Source organism: Drosophila biarmipes, chromosome 3L (genome assembly GCF_025231255.1).
Source record: "Drosophila biarmipes strain raj3 chromosome 3L, RU_DBia_V1.1, whole genome shotgun sequence".
NCBI lineage: Eukaryota > Metazoa > Arthropoda > Insecta > Diptera > Drosophilidae > Drosophila > Drosophila biarmipes.
Genome location: NC_066613.1, coordinates 5,691,004 through 5,706,107, shown reverse-complemented (window position 1 = coordinate 5,706,107; position 15,104 = coordinate 5,691,004). Strand labels below are relative to the sequence as shown.

General features: G+C 41.0%; 2 protein-coding genes across 5 annotated transcripts; both read right to left on the bottom strand.

The window, feature by feature from the left end:
* Nucleotides 1-1,945: 1,945 nt before the first annotated feature.
* Nucleotides 1,946-7,198, bottom strand: LOC108030801 (E3 ubiquitin-protein ligase rnf146). Of its 3 annotated transcripts, XM_017103886.3 has the most exons (5): nt 6,738-7,196; nt 6,136-6,266; nt 5,413-5,566; nt 4,056-4,496; nt 1,946-2,653 (listed from the first exon to the last, which is right to left on the bottom strand). In XM_017103886.3, the coding sequence occupies exons 1-5, from the start codon at nt 7,045-7,047 to the stop codon at nt 2,559-2,561; spliced, it is 1,131 nt and encodes a 376-aa protein (XP_016959375.1). In that variant the 5' UTR covers nt 7,048-7,196; the 3' UTR covers nt 1,946-2,558. The 3 variants fall into 3 exon arrangements, with proteins under 3 accessions (XP_016959375.1, XP_016959373.1, XP_016959374.1); XM_017103884.3 differs by having other exon boundaries at nt 2,642-4,496; XM_017103885.3 differs by lacking the exons at nt 1,946-2,653; nt 4,056-4,496 and adding an exon at nt 4,534-5,328 and having other exon boundaries at nt 6,738-7,198.
* Nucleotides 7,199-12,014: 4,816 nt separating this feature from the next.
* On the bottom strand, nt 12,015-15,003 carry LOC108030889 (ornithine aminotransferase, mitochondrial). 2 transcript variants are annotated; one of them, XM_017104060.2, is made up of 3 exons: nt 14,683-15,003; nt 12,321-13,135; nt 12,015-12,262 (listed from the first exon to the last, which is right to left on the bottom strand). In XM_017104060.2, exons 1-3 carry the CDS (start codon nt 15,000-15,002, stop codon nt 12,102-12,104), a joined length of 1,296 nt encoding a protein of 431 aa, XP_016959549.1. In that variant the 5' UTR covers nt 15,003; the 3' UTR covers nt 12,015-12,101. The 2 variants fall into 2 exon arrangements, with proteins under 2 accessions (XP_016959549.1, XP_016959550.1); XM_017104061.3 differs by lacking the exon at nt 14,683-15,003 and adding an exon at nt 13,229-13,387.
* Between the last annotated feature and the right edge of the window lie 101 nt (nt 15,004-15,104).

Below are 15,104 nucleotides of genomic sequence, written 5' to 3'. Positions count from 1 at the left end.
TTCTTATGGGAGCTATAAGATATAGTTGTCCGATCCGGCTGGTTCCGACTTATATACTACCTGCAATAGAAAGAAGAAAGGGAAAGTTTCTGCCCGATAGCTTTAAAACTGGAGACTAGTTTGCGTAGAAGCGGACGGACAGACGGACATGGCTAGATCGACTCGACTTGTGAAGCTGATGAAGTGTGTCTTTTACTGCGTTGCAAACTTCTGAAGCCATTATACCCTTTGTAAGGGTATAAAAAGAATTTAAGAAAAGTTTCCGATCGTTCAATATTCTGAAACGTCTCAGCTTTGGTCTGAATTTCTCATAGGATGTTAATTTTCTGACCATTATATAATGTACGAATTTTAGTTCTCAAATTTCTTTAAAATTATTTGATCGCAGCCAGTTACTAAGCACTTCGTGTATCCCCGAGATGAATTTTTGTTTTTAACTAAAATTTAAAGATTGTTTTGGTTTAAGAAGTTATACTGAAACTAATGCGTAAACAACCCAAACGATAACAGTCGGTACGTCATAGAATCAGTATGTCATAAAACTCGGCACGTCATTGAAGTATTCATATACAAGCGTAGAGCTGTGAAAACGGCGACTCTGAATTATGTCAATTCCCATTTGCCCGTCTTCTCCATGTTTGAGGAACAGGTAGAACCAGAAGATTGGAAAATAAATGCAGCAGGTAGCATAATTTCTACGTAAACAAAGATGACTCATACCCGTAGTGGAGGAGGGAGTTCTTTGGAGACCATGTTCTTTGGGACGATCGGTATTGGTGCCCCCCTACACAGTTGAAAAAAATGTTCACTGATTGATCATAATACTATCTTATGTATGTATCATACTTTCAAAATATTGGAAAAGTGCGATGTCATAGATATATGCTTATACTTGTCAAGAAACCATTTTTAAATTATTTAAAACTTACTGGAAAAGTGTTATTTTAGTGTTTTTTTCTTGTTATATTTTAAAATGATCATATTTCTGATGATCAGCGGATAATTATAACATTATGTATTTCTTTTTTTGAGTAACTTCCGAAATGGGCTAGACGTAAAAATTGGCTATATCCGGCTGTCTTCAGTTTTTTAAATTCATAGGTGTAGGTATAAACAGAAAAAAACATTCACGTCTCCAACAATGGGGACTAAAAATAGAAAAACGGGAGTTTATCTGGTTTCTTTCAGTGTACTTCTTACCAATCACACAATATACTTTTCCCTTGTTAGAGCAGCCTTTTCCCTCCACACGCTCTTTTTTCAATACCATTTTGTTTGTTTTGTCCAATAAATTGTTATGCTGCATGCGTGCTTCTCAGGCTTTTTCATTTGGTCCATTGCGCATGAGTCATGGGGTTTCAGGTCTTTGTAGACGGACAGTGTCCCAGTCCCAGAGTCCAGGCTGCAGGTCCCATACCCGCCAATCACTGCCACACTAAGAAGGGAGTGGGGAATGATGTCGGCAATCGGGTTGCCTTAAACAAGTCCAAGTTAAGGGTGGATGAGGATCATTGAAATTACCTTTTGTAGTTGCTGTTCTCGCCTGAATAGAGTGACAACCGAAGATAGGAATGATATGATATTATATCTTTTCTGGGATCTTTACGGTTTTGCGCGATATCTTTTAGTATTATATCTTTCAGTGTTAATTAATTAATAGTTTTTCTAGCTATCGAGATTTTGTTTTTTACTTTTCTTAGAAAACTAAGCAAGTCATTAGTTTGAGATTAAAATTGGATCAGTCTTTAACATCTTAAATTATGTGGCAAACCCCTAATCGAACCAGTTAGTTTCAGCCTTAAAATAACTTACGCCACTTTTATTTGAAGCTACTGCACTCATCTTTTGATTTGTCACAAACTTTGACTGCCACTCACAGTAAATTCCGCTGAAAACGTATCACTTCTTACTTCTATCAGAAAAAGAATAACAAGGATAACGACCATTTCTTTTAATTTTCTTTATTGCCAAACTTAAATTCATACTTTAGGATCTAATCTGCGACAAATGTGAGTTTGCACAGGAGTTAGATCTTTAAAAGACATACTCGGTTTCAGCAAAGATCTATTTCTTAACATTTTGTATCAACTAAGTTGTAAATGCTTAATTCAATATTTAAATGTAATTACTTTTAATGACAGACAATGCTTCGTGCTGTTAATTAGATTTACCCTTATCAGTGCTGTCAAAAATACCGGAGCGAGTGCTGTTCAAAAAATGTTGCTTGGCACATTTGGTTTTGATTTAATTGTTGAAAAGCTTATGAATAATAAGTACGAATTTGTTGTTCAGAGCTGCCACCATTAGAAAGGGAAATGATATCGATAAGGTTCTGAATTCGAGATATGCGATGAAAATTATACTAATTGATGACTTTTCATTCCTTGCCAGTTATGAGATAGCGCAGTGTTATCAAAGAGCAAAGAAATGCAAAAGGCGAGAAAGGAAGATTTACCAAATGAGAGTAGCGCATGGTTGGATCTCTACGTGAGAGCATATGTGTAATTTAAAAATTGTTGATATTACCGGGAGGGGTTTTTCAAGGTCGGGAGTCGGGTTCAGTAGAGCTTTAGGTATATCGTAGATATTAGGGAAGCAACGAATACGCATTTCGCTGTTAGAAGTAATGGTGGAGTACATATCGAAAACGAATCTATAAATAGTAGTCACAAAATTGAGATTATTAAATCAGGCGCACAAATATCATTAGGTCTTCAAGAAGTCATTTGTAATCTGACTAACAATTTTCTTCTAATTATATTTATTATAGTAACTTATAGAATAAAATAATCAGTATATTTAGCTGTCACAGAACTGTTTTTGCTTAACGCACTTAAGGGCGACTTAATAATTAATACTGGATCTGATTCCCCTGACCACAGTGCGTTTCGAAAGCACGGAAATGTTACTTATACATTTTGAAACGCTTTATAAACAATCTGTGTGATGTGGAATTTTGAGTTGACAATCCGAACTAAGATTTCTACAAATGTATGGCATTCCAATTTAAGAAACGCACTGAATATTAATTATGTTAATCGGAATTTCCTGCTAATTGACCTCCCACGAATCGCACTAATGCCAAGTTATTCCCAATTCACAAATATTGTCGTTTTCACACTACTCTTTTTTGCTTGGTGATTAAATTTACGTTTGCCCTTACTAGCCTGCAAGAAGTTAGATTATTTAGAGCAAAGATCTCCAGAACGTATGGAGCTCTTGGTCATTAAAATATTTATTAATGGTTTAGACTTCACGTACAGTGGGATACTGCAAGTTTATACTCGGAGGAGAACTGTGAAGTTTGGCAGACTGTAAGAAAGGCAACAATGTAGAGCTTTTATCTTAAATGTTGCCTTTGAAAACAAAAGTTAAGAACACACTTATCTTGCTTTAATTTGGTTAATTTTGTTGAGGATAGTTGAATATCGTGTAACACAGATTAGTTCTGTCTATGTATGTTGTAACCGCTATGGTCCAATATCTGATTTAAAGTTTTAAGGAATATGTGTTGGTTTACCCTGTAGACATTCTGTTCTTTTTCTTCCTTTTTCTGTTTAACGTCCAACGCTCGGAGCCTCTAGATATATATATAAGTTGATATATTCTCAGGTACGCGCTGCATTTCTCTAGTTAACATCCCCCTTTCTGTTTAGTGAAATCTGCTAGAAGGAACATTGATCTGTTTTTAAGTTTTTGGGCTGAGCTAGCAATAGTGTAAGCTTTCTGTCAAACGGATAACTTCTAGAATCCCTGGGGACTATCGCCGGATTGTGGCTGCTCGCCCGCCCCCAAATGCTCTCGTTCTCGCATGTCCTGCTCCTGATCCTGGTCGTTGTCCTCCTCATCGCTGGAGTCCACATAGTTGCGCATAGCTAGCGCCTGGAAGTCGTTCAAGGCCTGCTCGAAGAGATCAATGGTGTGTTGATTGTGGGCGATCACCTGTTGGGTGTTTCTCAGGTCCCGCGAGATCAGGTCTTGCATGGAACTCGAGGCAGGTGAGGAGGCAGGCGAGCGCCCTGTATCCTGTGGGTTTGTGGAGTTGGTTTGCTCACCGCTGCTGCTGCTGCTCGGATCGTCGCTGATGTTACTAGCTGCAAATCCACGTGTGAGCTCGTCCGCATGGGCCAGCGTGGAGCCAATTATGTCGCTAGCAATCCTGATTGCAGCATCCGTCGCCGCAATGGTGGATATAAAACTGGAGGCAGCTGCCGCCACGGTTGCTGAGCTGGCTGTGGCGGCTGGTCTGCTAAAGATTGTGTCACTGGTCACCTGGTTGCCTTCGATTCGAAGACCAGCCACGCCTTTTTTGGGTATGGTGGCCAGGTCTCTTTTAACCCGCCGGCAGCGAGTGGGTTCATTCTGGCGCTGTTGGACCAGCTGCTCCAAGTCCACAATGTAGACGTATCCCGCTACCAGAATAGTGCAGGACTTGTCGCCCTTCTTGAAGGCATCTTCGATATCCTGACTTGTGCGGTCATCGTATTGCCACCAACCTGAAGTTACACATTTTTACAAGAAAAACACTCGGAATGGGATTGGATCTAGTCTTTTTTTGATGACTTGGCCTATGAATCACAGTAGCGTTCTCTGAATGGGTTTAAGTAATTGGCGTGGGAGGTGGAAGGGATTGGGATGAGGGTTGATTTTATACTTAATTCTAAAGTTTATTTGTGTTTTTGGTGCTGCTGAGCCCGGCGACGCCTTTAGTTCGGACTGGAAGGGCATCTTTAGTGGTGCATCGTTGGATACTGCGACGCTTTTCGGGACTCGTACGGGGATATTGCTTCATCTGCACAAAGTCAATAGCGTACATAACTCCGCAGATTTGTATTAACAGCCTGCCCGGATGCGGTTCAGTGTCATTCAAATCCCCGGAGTCAGAGCTTAACCAGCCCTCTGAATTCATCTCCTCATCTTCACTTCCGTAATCGGAAGAGTCGAGAGAATCATCACTATCGGTCTCGAAATGAACTGCTCTTGGAGTGTTTATATTCAAATCATGCGACATGCTATCATCTTCTTCGGTTGAACTGTCATCGAAATCAACTGATCTTTGAGTGACTATTGAACTAGAGGCAGCCTCTGGAGCTGGACGAGTCTCAGGAGCTTGTAAGACCGGAACCCGATCAGGAGATGGATGCAATATAGTATCGCTATCGGATACGCTTAAACGGTCTGCATTGACGATTGGATTGGTGATAGCCTTTATTTCAGTTACGTTAGCAGCGTTGGGATTCTCGGGCTTCCCATTTTTGGATTTTTCATAGTCCGCATACGCGAGCTCGATATCTCCATTGGTCCGAGAGTCGTAGGCCCACCAGCCCCCTATATGTGCATGGTGCATGATGTTTTCGGTGGGGTTTATGGGAAATGAGGGGCGGCCGACACCAATACCGTATTTGTACTCACCATTTCTGCCTTCGTAATACCACTGGTAGCCATCTTCGGTCGCACGAGTAGTGCAGATGTCCTCAATGCCATTCACAAGCTGTGGATGGTCCAGGAACTCGGCGGGAATTTCGCGGCGGCACATAGCACATCGTCGGTTCTTGTAGGCAACGCCCTGAAGAACGGAAATGTATTTTAATAAAGGTCTACAAGAACTTTGGCATACCGAGTTGTATATTCATATTGATTAATTAAAAAATATATTCAACATAATATTCAATTTTTAATAACATTGAAGAAAAGTAAAAAGTTCCAGTTTAATTTCCATATATTTTGACTTAGGGTAGTTAGATTCAAGAAGTTAAAATGTAAGTGGTGCCACCAAATTGACATTAATTCACGCCCAAACAAGTTTAAGAACTGGAAAATGCGCTGGAGTGCTAATTGGAATACTTGACTTAGGCTTAAACTGGTTGACGTTGGAAGAGGACGGAAACCGATTGACAAGTCGCCAGCCGGAAGCCAACCTAATGCCATAATTGCGGGTGTCCCGGGTTCGGCTGGCATGCTAATCAGTCAGTCTGACCAGCCCTAGCACCAAAGGGTTTGAAACAGCCTTGAACTTCACTACGTGCTTGGAGGCTTTGGCGCCGGTCGAAAAAGATATTCGAAAATTTGACGATGTGAATTGCATTGCTAATTGACTGCGAAAAGCTTCCGCCTTTGTTTTGATAAACTACGCACCTTAACGCACAAGAAACAAAAGATGTGGCCGCAGGGGAGACGAGCTGGATGGATGCAGGTTTGCAGGCAGATCGGGCACTCCAAGGCAGCAGCCGATGTAGCAGGGGAGTCCCCGCTACTTGTTGATGTAGCTAAAAAACAAAGGCAAGAAAGGAGTTCACATTTTATGAAGGTTCACTACACAGTCTTCTCTTTTGTCATTTGTAGGTAAATACTTTATTCATGAATAAATGTATGTTCTAAAATAAATTTATTTTGTTTGGAAATCGCGAAAAAATGTTGTTTGACTGTTTAAGCTTGACTTTACAATCAAATTTCTGGACTTATTAAACAAGTGTACATTTCTGGCAATTCTTAGATAAGAGTAAAGCATAGAATTCCTTTTTGTGAATTTGTAGTTTGGTAACATTTGTAAATATAACTAATTACAGCATTGCTTTTACTAACAATCGGAAAAGTGTACATATGTTGTTTTAATAACAAATGAATTTTGGGAAGGCCTAAAAAAATGCTCAAAGAACCTGTTGTAAAAATAAACCAACAACTTTACTCATAGTTATCTAAACACTCATTACAGATCCTGGCAAGCCTCGTTTTCTTACCCGCATCTTCATCGGTAGCTTTTGCCGCTTCTCCGGCTAATGAACCAGGGGAGTTGGGAGCGGAAGTCGCCGCAGCAGCTACTGATCCGGATCCTGTTGCCGGATCATCTGCACTTCCGTTTCCAGAACGGGCAGCAGCCGCCGCCGCGGAAGTGGAGGGCGACAGGCAGAGATCGATGATGGTGGTGCTGGGACGCACAATGCCCACAAACTGCACATCCTCATCCTCGTCGTCGTCGTCCAGCGTAATCACATCGCCGTTGTTGTTACTGCTGGCTGCACCCTGCTCCGAGGCGCGTTGTTGCGACATGTTGGGACTGGCTCGATCTCGTCAGCACCGGGGCAAATCGTGCTGCCACCGTCGTCGTCGTGTTTTAAATTTTCACAAACAAAATGCGAAACAAAAAAATTGTTGCTGCATAAGTGTGACCGATTCTCGTTCCTCCTGAAATAATGTTATCGCCATCAATATATACCAGTTCAATTTAAGTGTGACCTGTTTAAACGCATATTTCCGTGTTGTAAAGTACTGAAGTGCCGCCCTGGCTTGAATTTGAATTTTATTTTGCACAAATTGTTCTGGAAAAGTTATGGTGTTTTAATGTAGTGTTCTTCATGGGAAAATAAAATTCACATGTCACATTTTTTTAACAAATTTAGTATGGGTCATTATAGGTAATTTGTTAAAGTAGGTGATATATTTAATGACAACAAATATAGGTTTCCAGATCAAAGTATTTGTCAAATAATTATATATATCAAATTGACGGAACTAAAAAGAACGTGTACAAAACTAAACGTACTGCACTTACAAATGATCCTAATTATTCTTTAAGTATTCACTGCAGCTTTAACTACCTGCTGCCAACACATTAATAATGCTTTATTAAATTCAACAAAAACCAATTAAAATTATGCGCTTCATTACATGCAACACCTCTGCAAAGACCACCCACCAAAAAAGGTATGCTGCCCAACGAGAATTTAACTTCATAAAAATTGACAGGCCTTCGCGCAGGTTTTCGGCCAGCGAAGGCATCACGCACTTTTTAATATGCAGCCGGCATGCCACAGCCCCAAAAAAGTAACACACAACAACAGCCGGCTGCAGTTGTCCTGGACAGGACCTTCGTACTCATTACATAAAAATCAATTTTTGGTTTATTTTTGCACTCGCCCCTCCTCGCAGATGCATGCCATTTTTTGTCTGTTACACATTCACATACAATTGCCTAATTGCGCGACAGACAAACGCGCTGAAGTCAACTGCCGACCAGTTTTGTAAATTACTCTCGTTCGCCTGGCTGCTGGCTGCTGGCTGCTGGCTGCTGGGATGCGATGTCGTCCTGCCGGGCTGTTTAATGCACGTGTCCCTCTGGGCGTTTTAAAAATGTGTTGCCTGTCCTGGGAAGCCACTGTTTCGACGTGATTTGCCTTGGGGAATGTGCAATCGAAATCCGAAAAAACATTCAAAAATACAGTATTCTAGAACTTCGACTGTAAGATACCTGGTAAATATTTATGGTTCTCTTGTTGTTTTGTTATGTTACTGATTAAACTAGTTTACAACCAATTGAGCTCAATAAGGGTGATGGTAGTTCCTGAAGGAGTTTCCTCTTGATACGAAAAGGGAAAAAAATATTTAAAATTAACAAACTTAATAAATAAAAAATGTATAATCTGTTTGGTATCCTTTAAAAAAGATGATTAAATTTAAACATTTTTGACGAAGGATCCAATCTACCAGGAACTACCATCATCCTAATTGGGGCAAATTGGAAAGTATTAATTTGTAAAGTAGCCATCATCCTTGTAAGATAATAAATACATTTTTGAACACAAATTTCAAAGTAATGTCAAGAAACTGATTCATCATTAAATATTTGTAATTATACAAATATGGTTTTAATTTATATATTTTAACAGAAATAATAATGATTTCGAAAATGTTCGATTTCTATTCAAAATAATTATTCTGGAAGCGAATCCTCTTTAGTGGTCAGGTCAAACAGATTTAAATGTTAAATAAAATTAATTGTCATAAAGACCAGTAATTAATACTTTATTCTCAAAACCTCGACTCAGATCCAGTATACCCCTAAACCGCATTTGTACAAGTAATTTAAATCGCACACACAGCTACTTAGTATGCACGGCGAGTCCTTCAACTCTCGACACTCAACCCTTTATCCTGTGTGCTCGATTCCGCACTCTGTTTTTTGTTATAATTGTTCTATGTCCTGTACAATTGAATTTTTATTTGCCAACAAACGATCAAGAATCAGAAGAAGCTTGAATTGTGATTGCTTCTTCATTGTTTCACGACCCCGTGGCCACAAAAGGAGACCCATAAAAAGTAACCCACAGAAACAAACGCAAGGAAAACCTCAAATCTTAATGTAATTATCAGGCCAGCAAAAAAACGTTTATGACGGTAGACGCCTCAAGATTATTAACACAAAAGAGGGCCGCAATGGTCGCAATAAGCATTAAAATATGCCCTTCCCTGGCCAGGCCTTGTCACCCTGTTTTTTACCATAAAAAGGCGAGAACCCGAAGAAAAGTCCTCGCTTTTCACCCTCCTCGTAATAAGCTACTTTTGCATCTTGCCTATTGCTCTTTATTTTACCATTTGCGGGCCCGTTCTTTTCTCCCTCAAACATTTTGTTATAACCATTTTTTGGCTTGCCAAATCCCCCTAATAAACGAAAATTGTCTGCTGACACATGTGAGTAGAGGCCTGCAGCCAGTGCAACCTAAGCTCTAATAAATTTACGATCGGAATTTCGCACGAGTTTCCTATTAAAATGCTGATTTTTCCAGTAAGTATTAGCGGAATGGAGAGGCTGGGGTAAATTGGGTTTCTGGATTGACAAAATCGGCGGGTAACTGCATATCTATACAAATGTGTATCGCACGTATTGAAAGTGGTTAAAGATGTTTACAAAAAGCATATATATCCAAGAAAAATACAAACAAAACATTGAAAAATAGTAACGAAACATAAACTTTTTAGCTTATTTTGTTTAACATTTACAAAGTTTTGATTATGGGAGCACCCATCCGAAAGGGGGCCAAATTATGTCGGTAATTTTAAAAAATATGCCAATGCCTAATCAGTGAACTACTGTCGAAAGCACTCCTGCCCATGTCTTCAACTTCTCCTGCCAGTGGGCTGCTGGTTTTTAATTAAAATATAAAAACGAAGGGAACGTGCCGCGGTCGTTAGGCAATAAACTTGGACACCGCGCATCCTGCCGAGGACAATTACCAGGCGGAAAATGTCGCAACATTCTCGCTCCTTATCGCTGCCGTTCGGTACTTTAGGCCAAGGAATTCCGAGCCGCGGCATAAAGGAAAACGAATTAACGACATTGTAATGCTTATCTGGGAGAAAAGGACCTTTTGCGGAGAGCACAGGGCACATCCTTTCCCCCCACACTCTGAAACTTATTTTCCTCGAAACCTGAGGATGAGTCCCAAAAAAAGGAAAAACCTTGATTTTTAATTTTAACGCTTTATTTAATTATGTGCAGACGAAACATCTTCAAGTTTGCTAATAAAATGCTTAAGGAGTGTCCTCCTTCGGCCTTCCCTCCCTTGGCTGAGCAATAAAACCCACAAAAAATGGGCTAAAAACGGATTTTCCCAGCTACTTTTACTCTCTTTTTTTAATAAAGACATCAACAGATGGGCGGCGATAAAAAGGCAAAGATTATGGGACAGACTACAAAGAAGAAGATCAGGGAAGGTCCGAGTGTCGTGTGGCTTTTGACACCCCGAGAAAAAGAGGAAAAGCCGGCGACAGTTTCAGATTTTTTCGGCCATTCTACTCAGATTCAAAGCGGCGTGGACAAAGGGCCAGACGCAGGAGATTTAGTTTTAAGCGTTCACACTTGACCCAAGGATAAGGGTCCTGCTGCGAGAGTTGCTTACTTTTTATGGCTTTAAAGATAAGCGTTTATTCGCTTTTCGCTTTTCTTAATGCGCAAACTTTTAATTAGCTGGAAAGGCGTACCTTCTCGTCGGGCCTCCTAATGGCTTTTCGATGGGCGTTGAACAAATTTGACGGCAAATACACCCAATAACAATCAAATACAAATCGAACTCCGGTTATCGTCCACCCCTGCTCTTACTTCGCTTCCTTCGCTGAGGGGGATTGCTAGCCTACTTACGGGCATCATTTGCCTGTCACCTGTTGTTCCCGGGCTGATTCAAATCTTTAAAGTCAATATGCCAAGCGCCGGGCCAAGCAGATGGAGCTCCTTGGCAAACACTTCGCAGGGGAGTCCTGGAGCTGGCGCAATGGAGTGGGTTTCGGGGAAGGGGACCGGCGCAGTGACATCCCTGACAGGTGTGAGACGGAAGGTATTTGAAGTTGACTCCCGGTAGTCTGCAAAAGACGCCTGCAGGTATCAGACAGGCGGGCAAATTGAAATGGTTTAGATTACATTTGACTTTTATAAGCGGGTTTGGGCGTGGCATAGTTGCCGAGTGGCAGAAATCAAGTAGGAAGGGCGGCTTGCAGATTGGTAAAGTAAATAAATAAATATAAGTACTAAATAAACATTTGGTAAATTAATATAGTTCATTAATAATGCGAGACGGCTATGTATTGTGTGGTAGGGTAGAAAAAGATCCCATAGGATGATTTGTTATATATTAATATTATAAATTTCATCGATGTTTTCCGAAATTTCTTTGAAACTTCGTAAAATATTTCAGTGTTCAAGAAAAAAAATTTGTAATCGGACGAATGTATAATCTGCCATAGGTCATAGATCGAATAATTATTGTCAAAATAATACAAATATATATTTTATTTTTGGTAAGGCTAGCCGATAGTATATTGAAATGTAACAAAGAAGAAATATATTAAATTTGTTTGAAATTTACTAAAAATCGGAAGTTTAATAGTCCATCGGAAACGATCTGCATGGTTAAAAAAACTTTGGTGTCCCGAAGTTAGCTTCCTTTCTTGTTTAAGTTGATTATAAAAACTGTTAGAAATCATTTGTGTTAATTTTATCAATACTAGCTTTCTAATTCTAAGGAATGTACGTTGCCAAGGGCTTCCCCTTCGGTTATACCATTTTTTAACACAAACGAATTAAAACAACAGTTTACTGAAGTAGACGAATTGTGGCTTGCAAGTGGCTTCAGATTAAAAAAAAATTATTTATTATACCACATTGGGGAACGCCTTCCGTTCATTTTATGGACCGTCCTAAACCCCTGACTTCACATCCAGTTTATGATAACAACTTAGAGCAATAATTTTCTTTTAAAAAACATTAACATTGTAATTTATTTCAGACTTTAAAAAACTTAGCATAAGCTGCACGGAAGCACTTGTCCAGAATTCTACATAGACAGAATGGTGTTCTTGATTATGTCGATGCTCTCGCGCATTTGTGACTCATTGATGACCAGCGGAGGAGCAAATCGAATGATATCCCCGTGGGTGGGCTTGGCCAAGAGACCATTCTCCTTCAGCTTCAGGCACACCTGCCAAGCATCGTACTCTGCAAAAAATAAAGGTCTTTAGAAAAAGGTGGCCTACAAGTAACGAATGTGACTTACTCTGGTTGATAACAATGGCGTTGAGCAGCCCCTTTCCGCGGACCACCGAAACCACCTCCTTGGGCAGCTTGGACAGCTCGCCCCGCAGAAGTTCGCCCATTTTGAAGGCATTATTCGCCAGCTTCTCCTCCTGCAGGACCTCCAAGGCGGCCATGGCCACCCGGCAGCCCAGGGGGTTTCCTCCGTAGGTGGATCCGTGCTCTCCTGGCTTGATGCACAGCATCACCTGATCGTTGGCAAGGACCGCAGAGACGGGGTACATGCCTCCGGAGAGGGCCTTACCCAGGATCAGAATGTCCGGCTGAACCTGCTCGTAGTTCACGGCCAGCAGCTTCCCGGTTCTGGCCAGTCCCGTCTGCACTTCATCGGCAATCCACAGGACATTGTACTTGGAGCAGAGCTCGCGAACCTTCTTCAGGTAGCCATCGCTGGGCACCACCACACCGGCCTCTCCCTGAATGGGCTCCACCATGAAGGCGCACACATTGGGGTCCTTGAGCGACTCCTCCAGGGCTGTCACATTGTCGTACTCAATCAACTCGAATCCCGGCATAAAGGGTCCGAATCCCTCGTAGCTGCTGGGATCACTGGAGGCGGACACCGCCGACAGGGTGCGTCCCCAGAAGTTGTTGCGCGCGAAAATGATCTTGGCCTGGTTGGTCGGAATTTTCTTTTGCAGATAACCCCACTTGCGGGCCAGTTTGCAGGCCGTTTCGCCGCCCTCAACGCCTGTGTTCATGGGCAGCACTTTGTCGAATCCAAACAGCTTGGTTACGTATTCTTCGTACTCGCCAAGGACATCCGAATAGAAGGCTCTAGGGCGCAAAACAGGGGAGTCATACAAAATAGTTAAAAAGTTCTGATAATGTTAAGGGTTCAAAATGCTAGGCTATTTTCATAGTTCTTACTTTTTGCTGCTGCTTCGGAAGTGATTTCTTTTAAGCCTGGAGCAAAGCCTTTTAGAAACACTACAAACAGAGAACTAAAAAGAGCCGTAGCAATATTTTTCGTTCCTTATATATACTTTACAATATTTTCGTATATATTTCCATACAATGACTAAGGCTACTGCTCCTAGCACGATTTGATCCCAACATCAAAGCTGCTGTAGCTATTTTCTAATACTTACTTAGGCACAATATATTTAATATCTTCAATTCTTATGATTTTGTAGTTTAAAGACAATTTTTTATTTTAATACTTGGATGTATTTTTCTTAAAATTCATTTAATCTATAACCCCTTAATATCATAAAATTAATCGTCTTAAAATAGGGTAATAACTTTTTTGCAGTCTAAAAATAAACCACAAATATCCCTCCAGTGCATTGCCTTCTTTTGTTATCAACTAAGTTCCAAATTTGGCAATCGCAACAAACAATAACAAGCCATCGGTCTTGATAACCAATTATCAATAGACCTCTTTTGACTTTATGGCCCCTCCCGACCTGACAATCTGGCCCTGGCAACCCAAAGAAAACCGGTAAAAAACCGGCAAGGCGGTTAGTTAGTACCATAAGTTAGAGCGCAAGTAAAATGAAATAATTAAATAAATATTCTTCTGACAAGTGCAGAATCGCGCAGAGCAGTAAAAGTACTCTTATGTAAATTTACTAGCAAGGTGCTGATAAGACTTCAGCTAGTCCGTGGGGGGCTATTAACGTCAAAAGTATAAAGAACTTTTAACGTAAAAAAATGAAGCATGCTTTCAATTGTAAGCTTTTTAATGATATAGGAAAAAAACAAAACATGTCCGGCTGGCAAGTCTTACGACTTTTTTTAATACGGTTGTTTTGAAAAGTACTTTCATAGCCCGGAAATTTTATTTATAACCTTAATAATCTGGTCCAGACATATTAAAAAATAACAACCGCGACACTCGCTCCTCTATCTGTAAGTTTTATTAGCATACAGCCGAAAAAGTTATTAAGTGATCAATGAGTTTAATTACTCGGTTGACAACAGAGGGGAAATAGCGCACTCAATTGAACATGAGTAAACAAAATTAATTTAGGTGGTAAACTCTGAACTACTTTTCGAGTTTTAAATATAAGGTTAGCTGTACTGAAATACACTTTTAAAAATGAATTTCAACTGAACAAAATTCAGGGATGGTGTTTGCCTTTCAGACTTGCAACTGAATAGCGCATACGCCACGTAAGACAGAACCAATATTTTGTATAGCAAAATGCAAAACTCTTTGGCAGTTTGTATGTTTTCTGATTAAACTATCACAAATTCGTTGAGCATGGTCCACCCCAAATACTATATAGTACTGATATGGTGGGAAGCCGTCAAGCTTTCAAGGGGCACGGTTTTGCTCTCTTTTTAATGTGCCTGGAGCTCTTTACTTATCAACTTACCGGGATGTCAAGGCCAACTTGGAGGCCTGTTCGGTTAGGGCTTTGACGATCTTCGGGTGGCAGTGACCCTGGTTGACTGCCGAGTAGGCACTCAGGTAGTCGAAGTAGCGTTTGCCCTCCACATCCCAGACGAAAGCCCCCTCGCCCCTCGAGAGGGCCACCGGCAGGGGGTGGTAGTTGTGGGCGCCGTACTTGTTCTCACGGGCGTAGACGGCCTCGGAAAGGGCTCCGGAAGACGAGCTGGTCTCCTGGGCAGCTGTCTTCTGCGCGAAGTAGCTCATGCGGGTGGCAATGCCGCGTGCCGACAGTTTGGAGAACATTGTAGCTATGGGTTCTGGAATCGATGGGTGTACACTTCTACTCGCGGATCGCTTGCGATGCTCACTGAAAGTGCGCCGGCAGTGGGCGAGGGCTTTTTATAG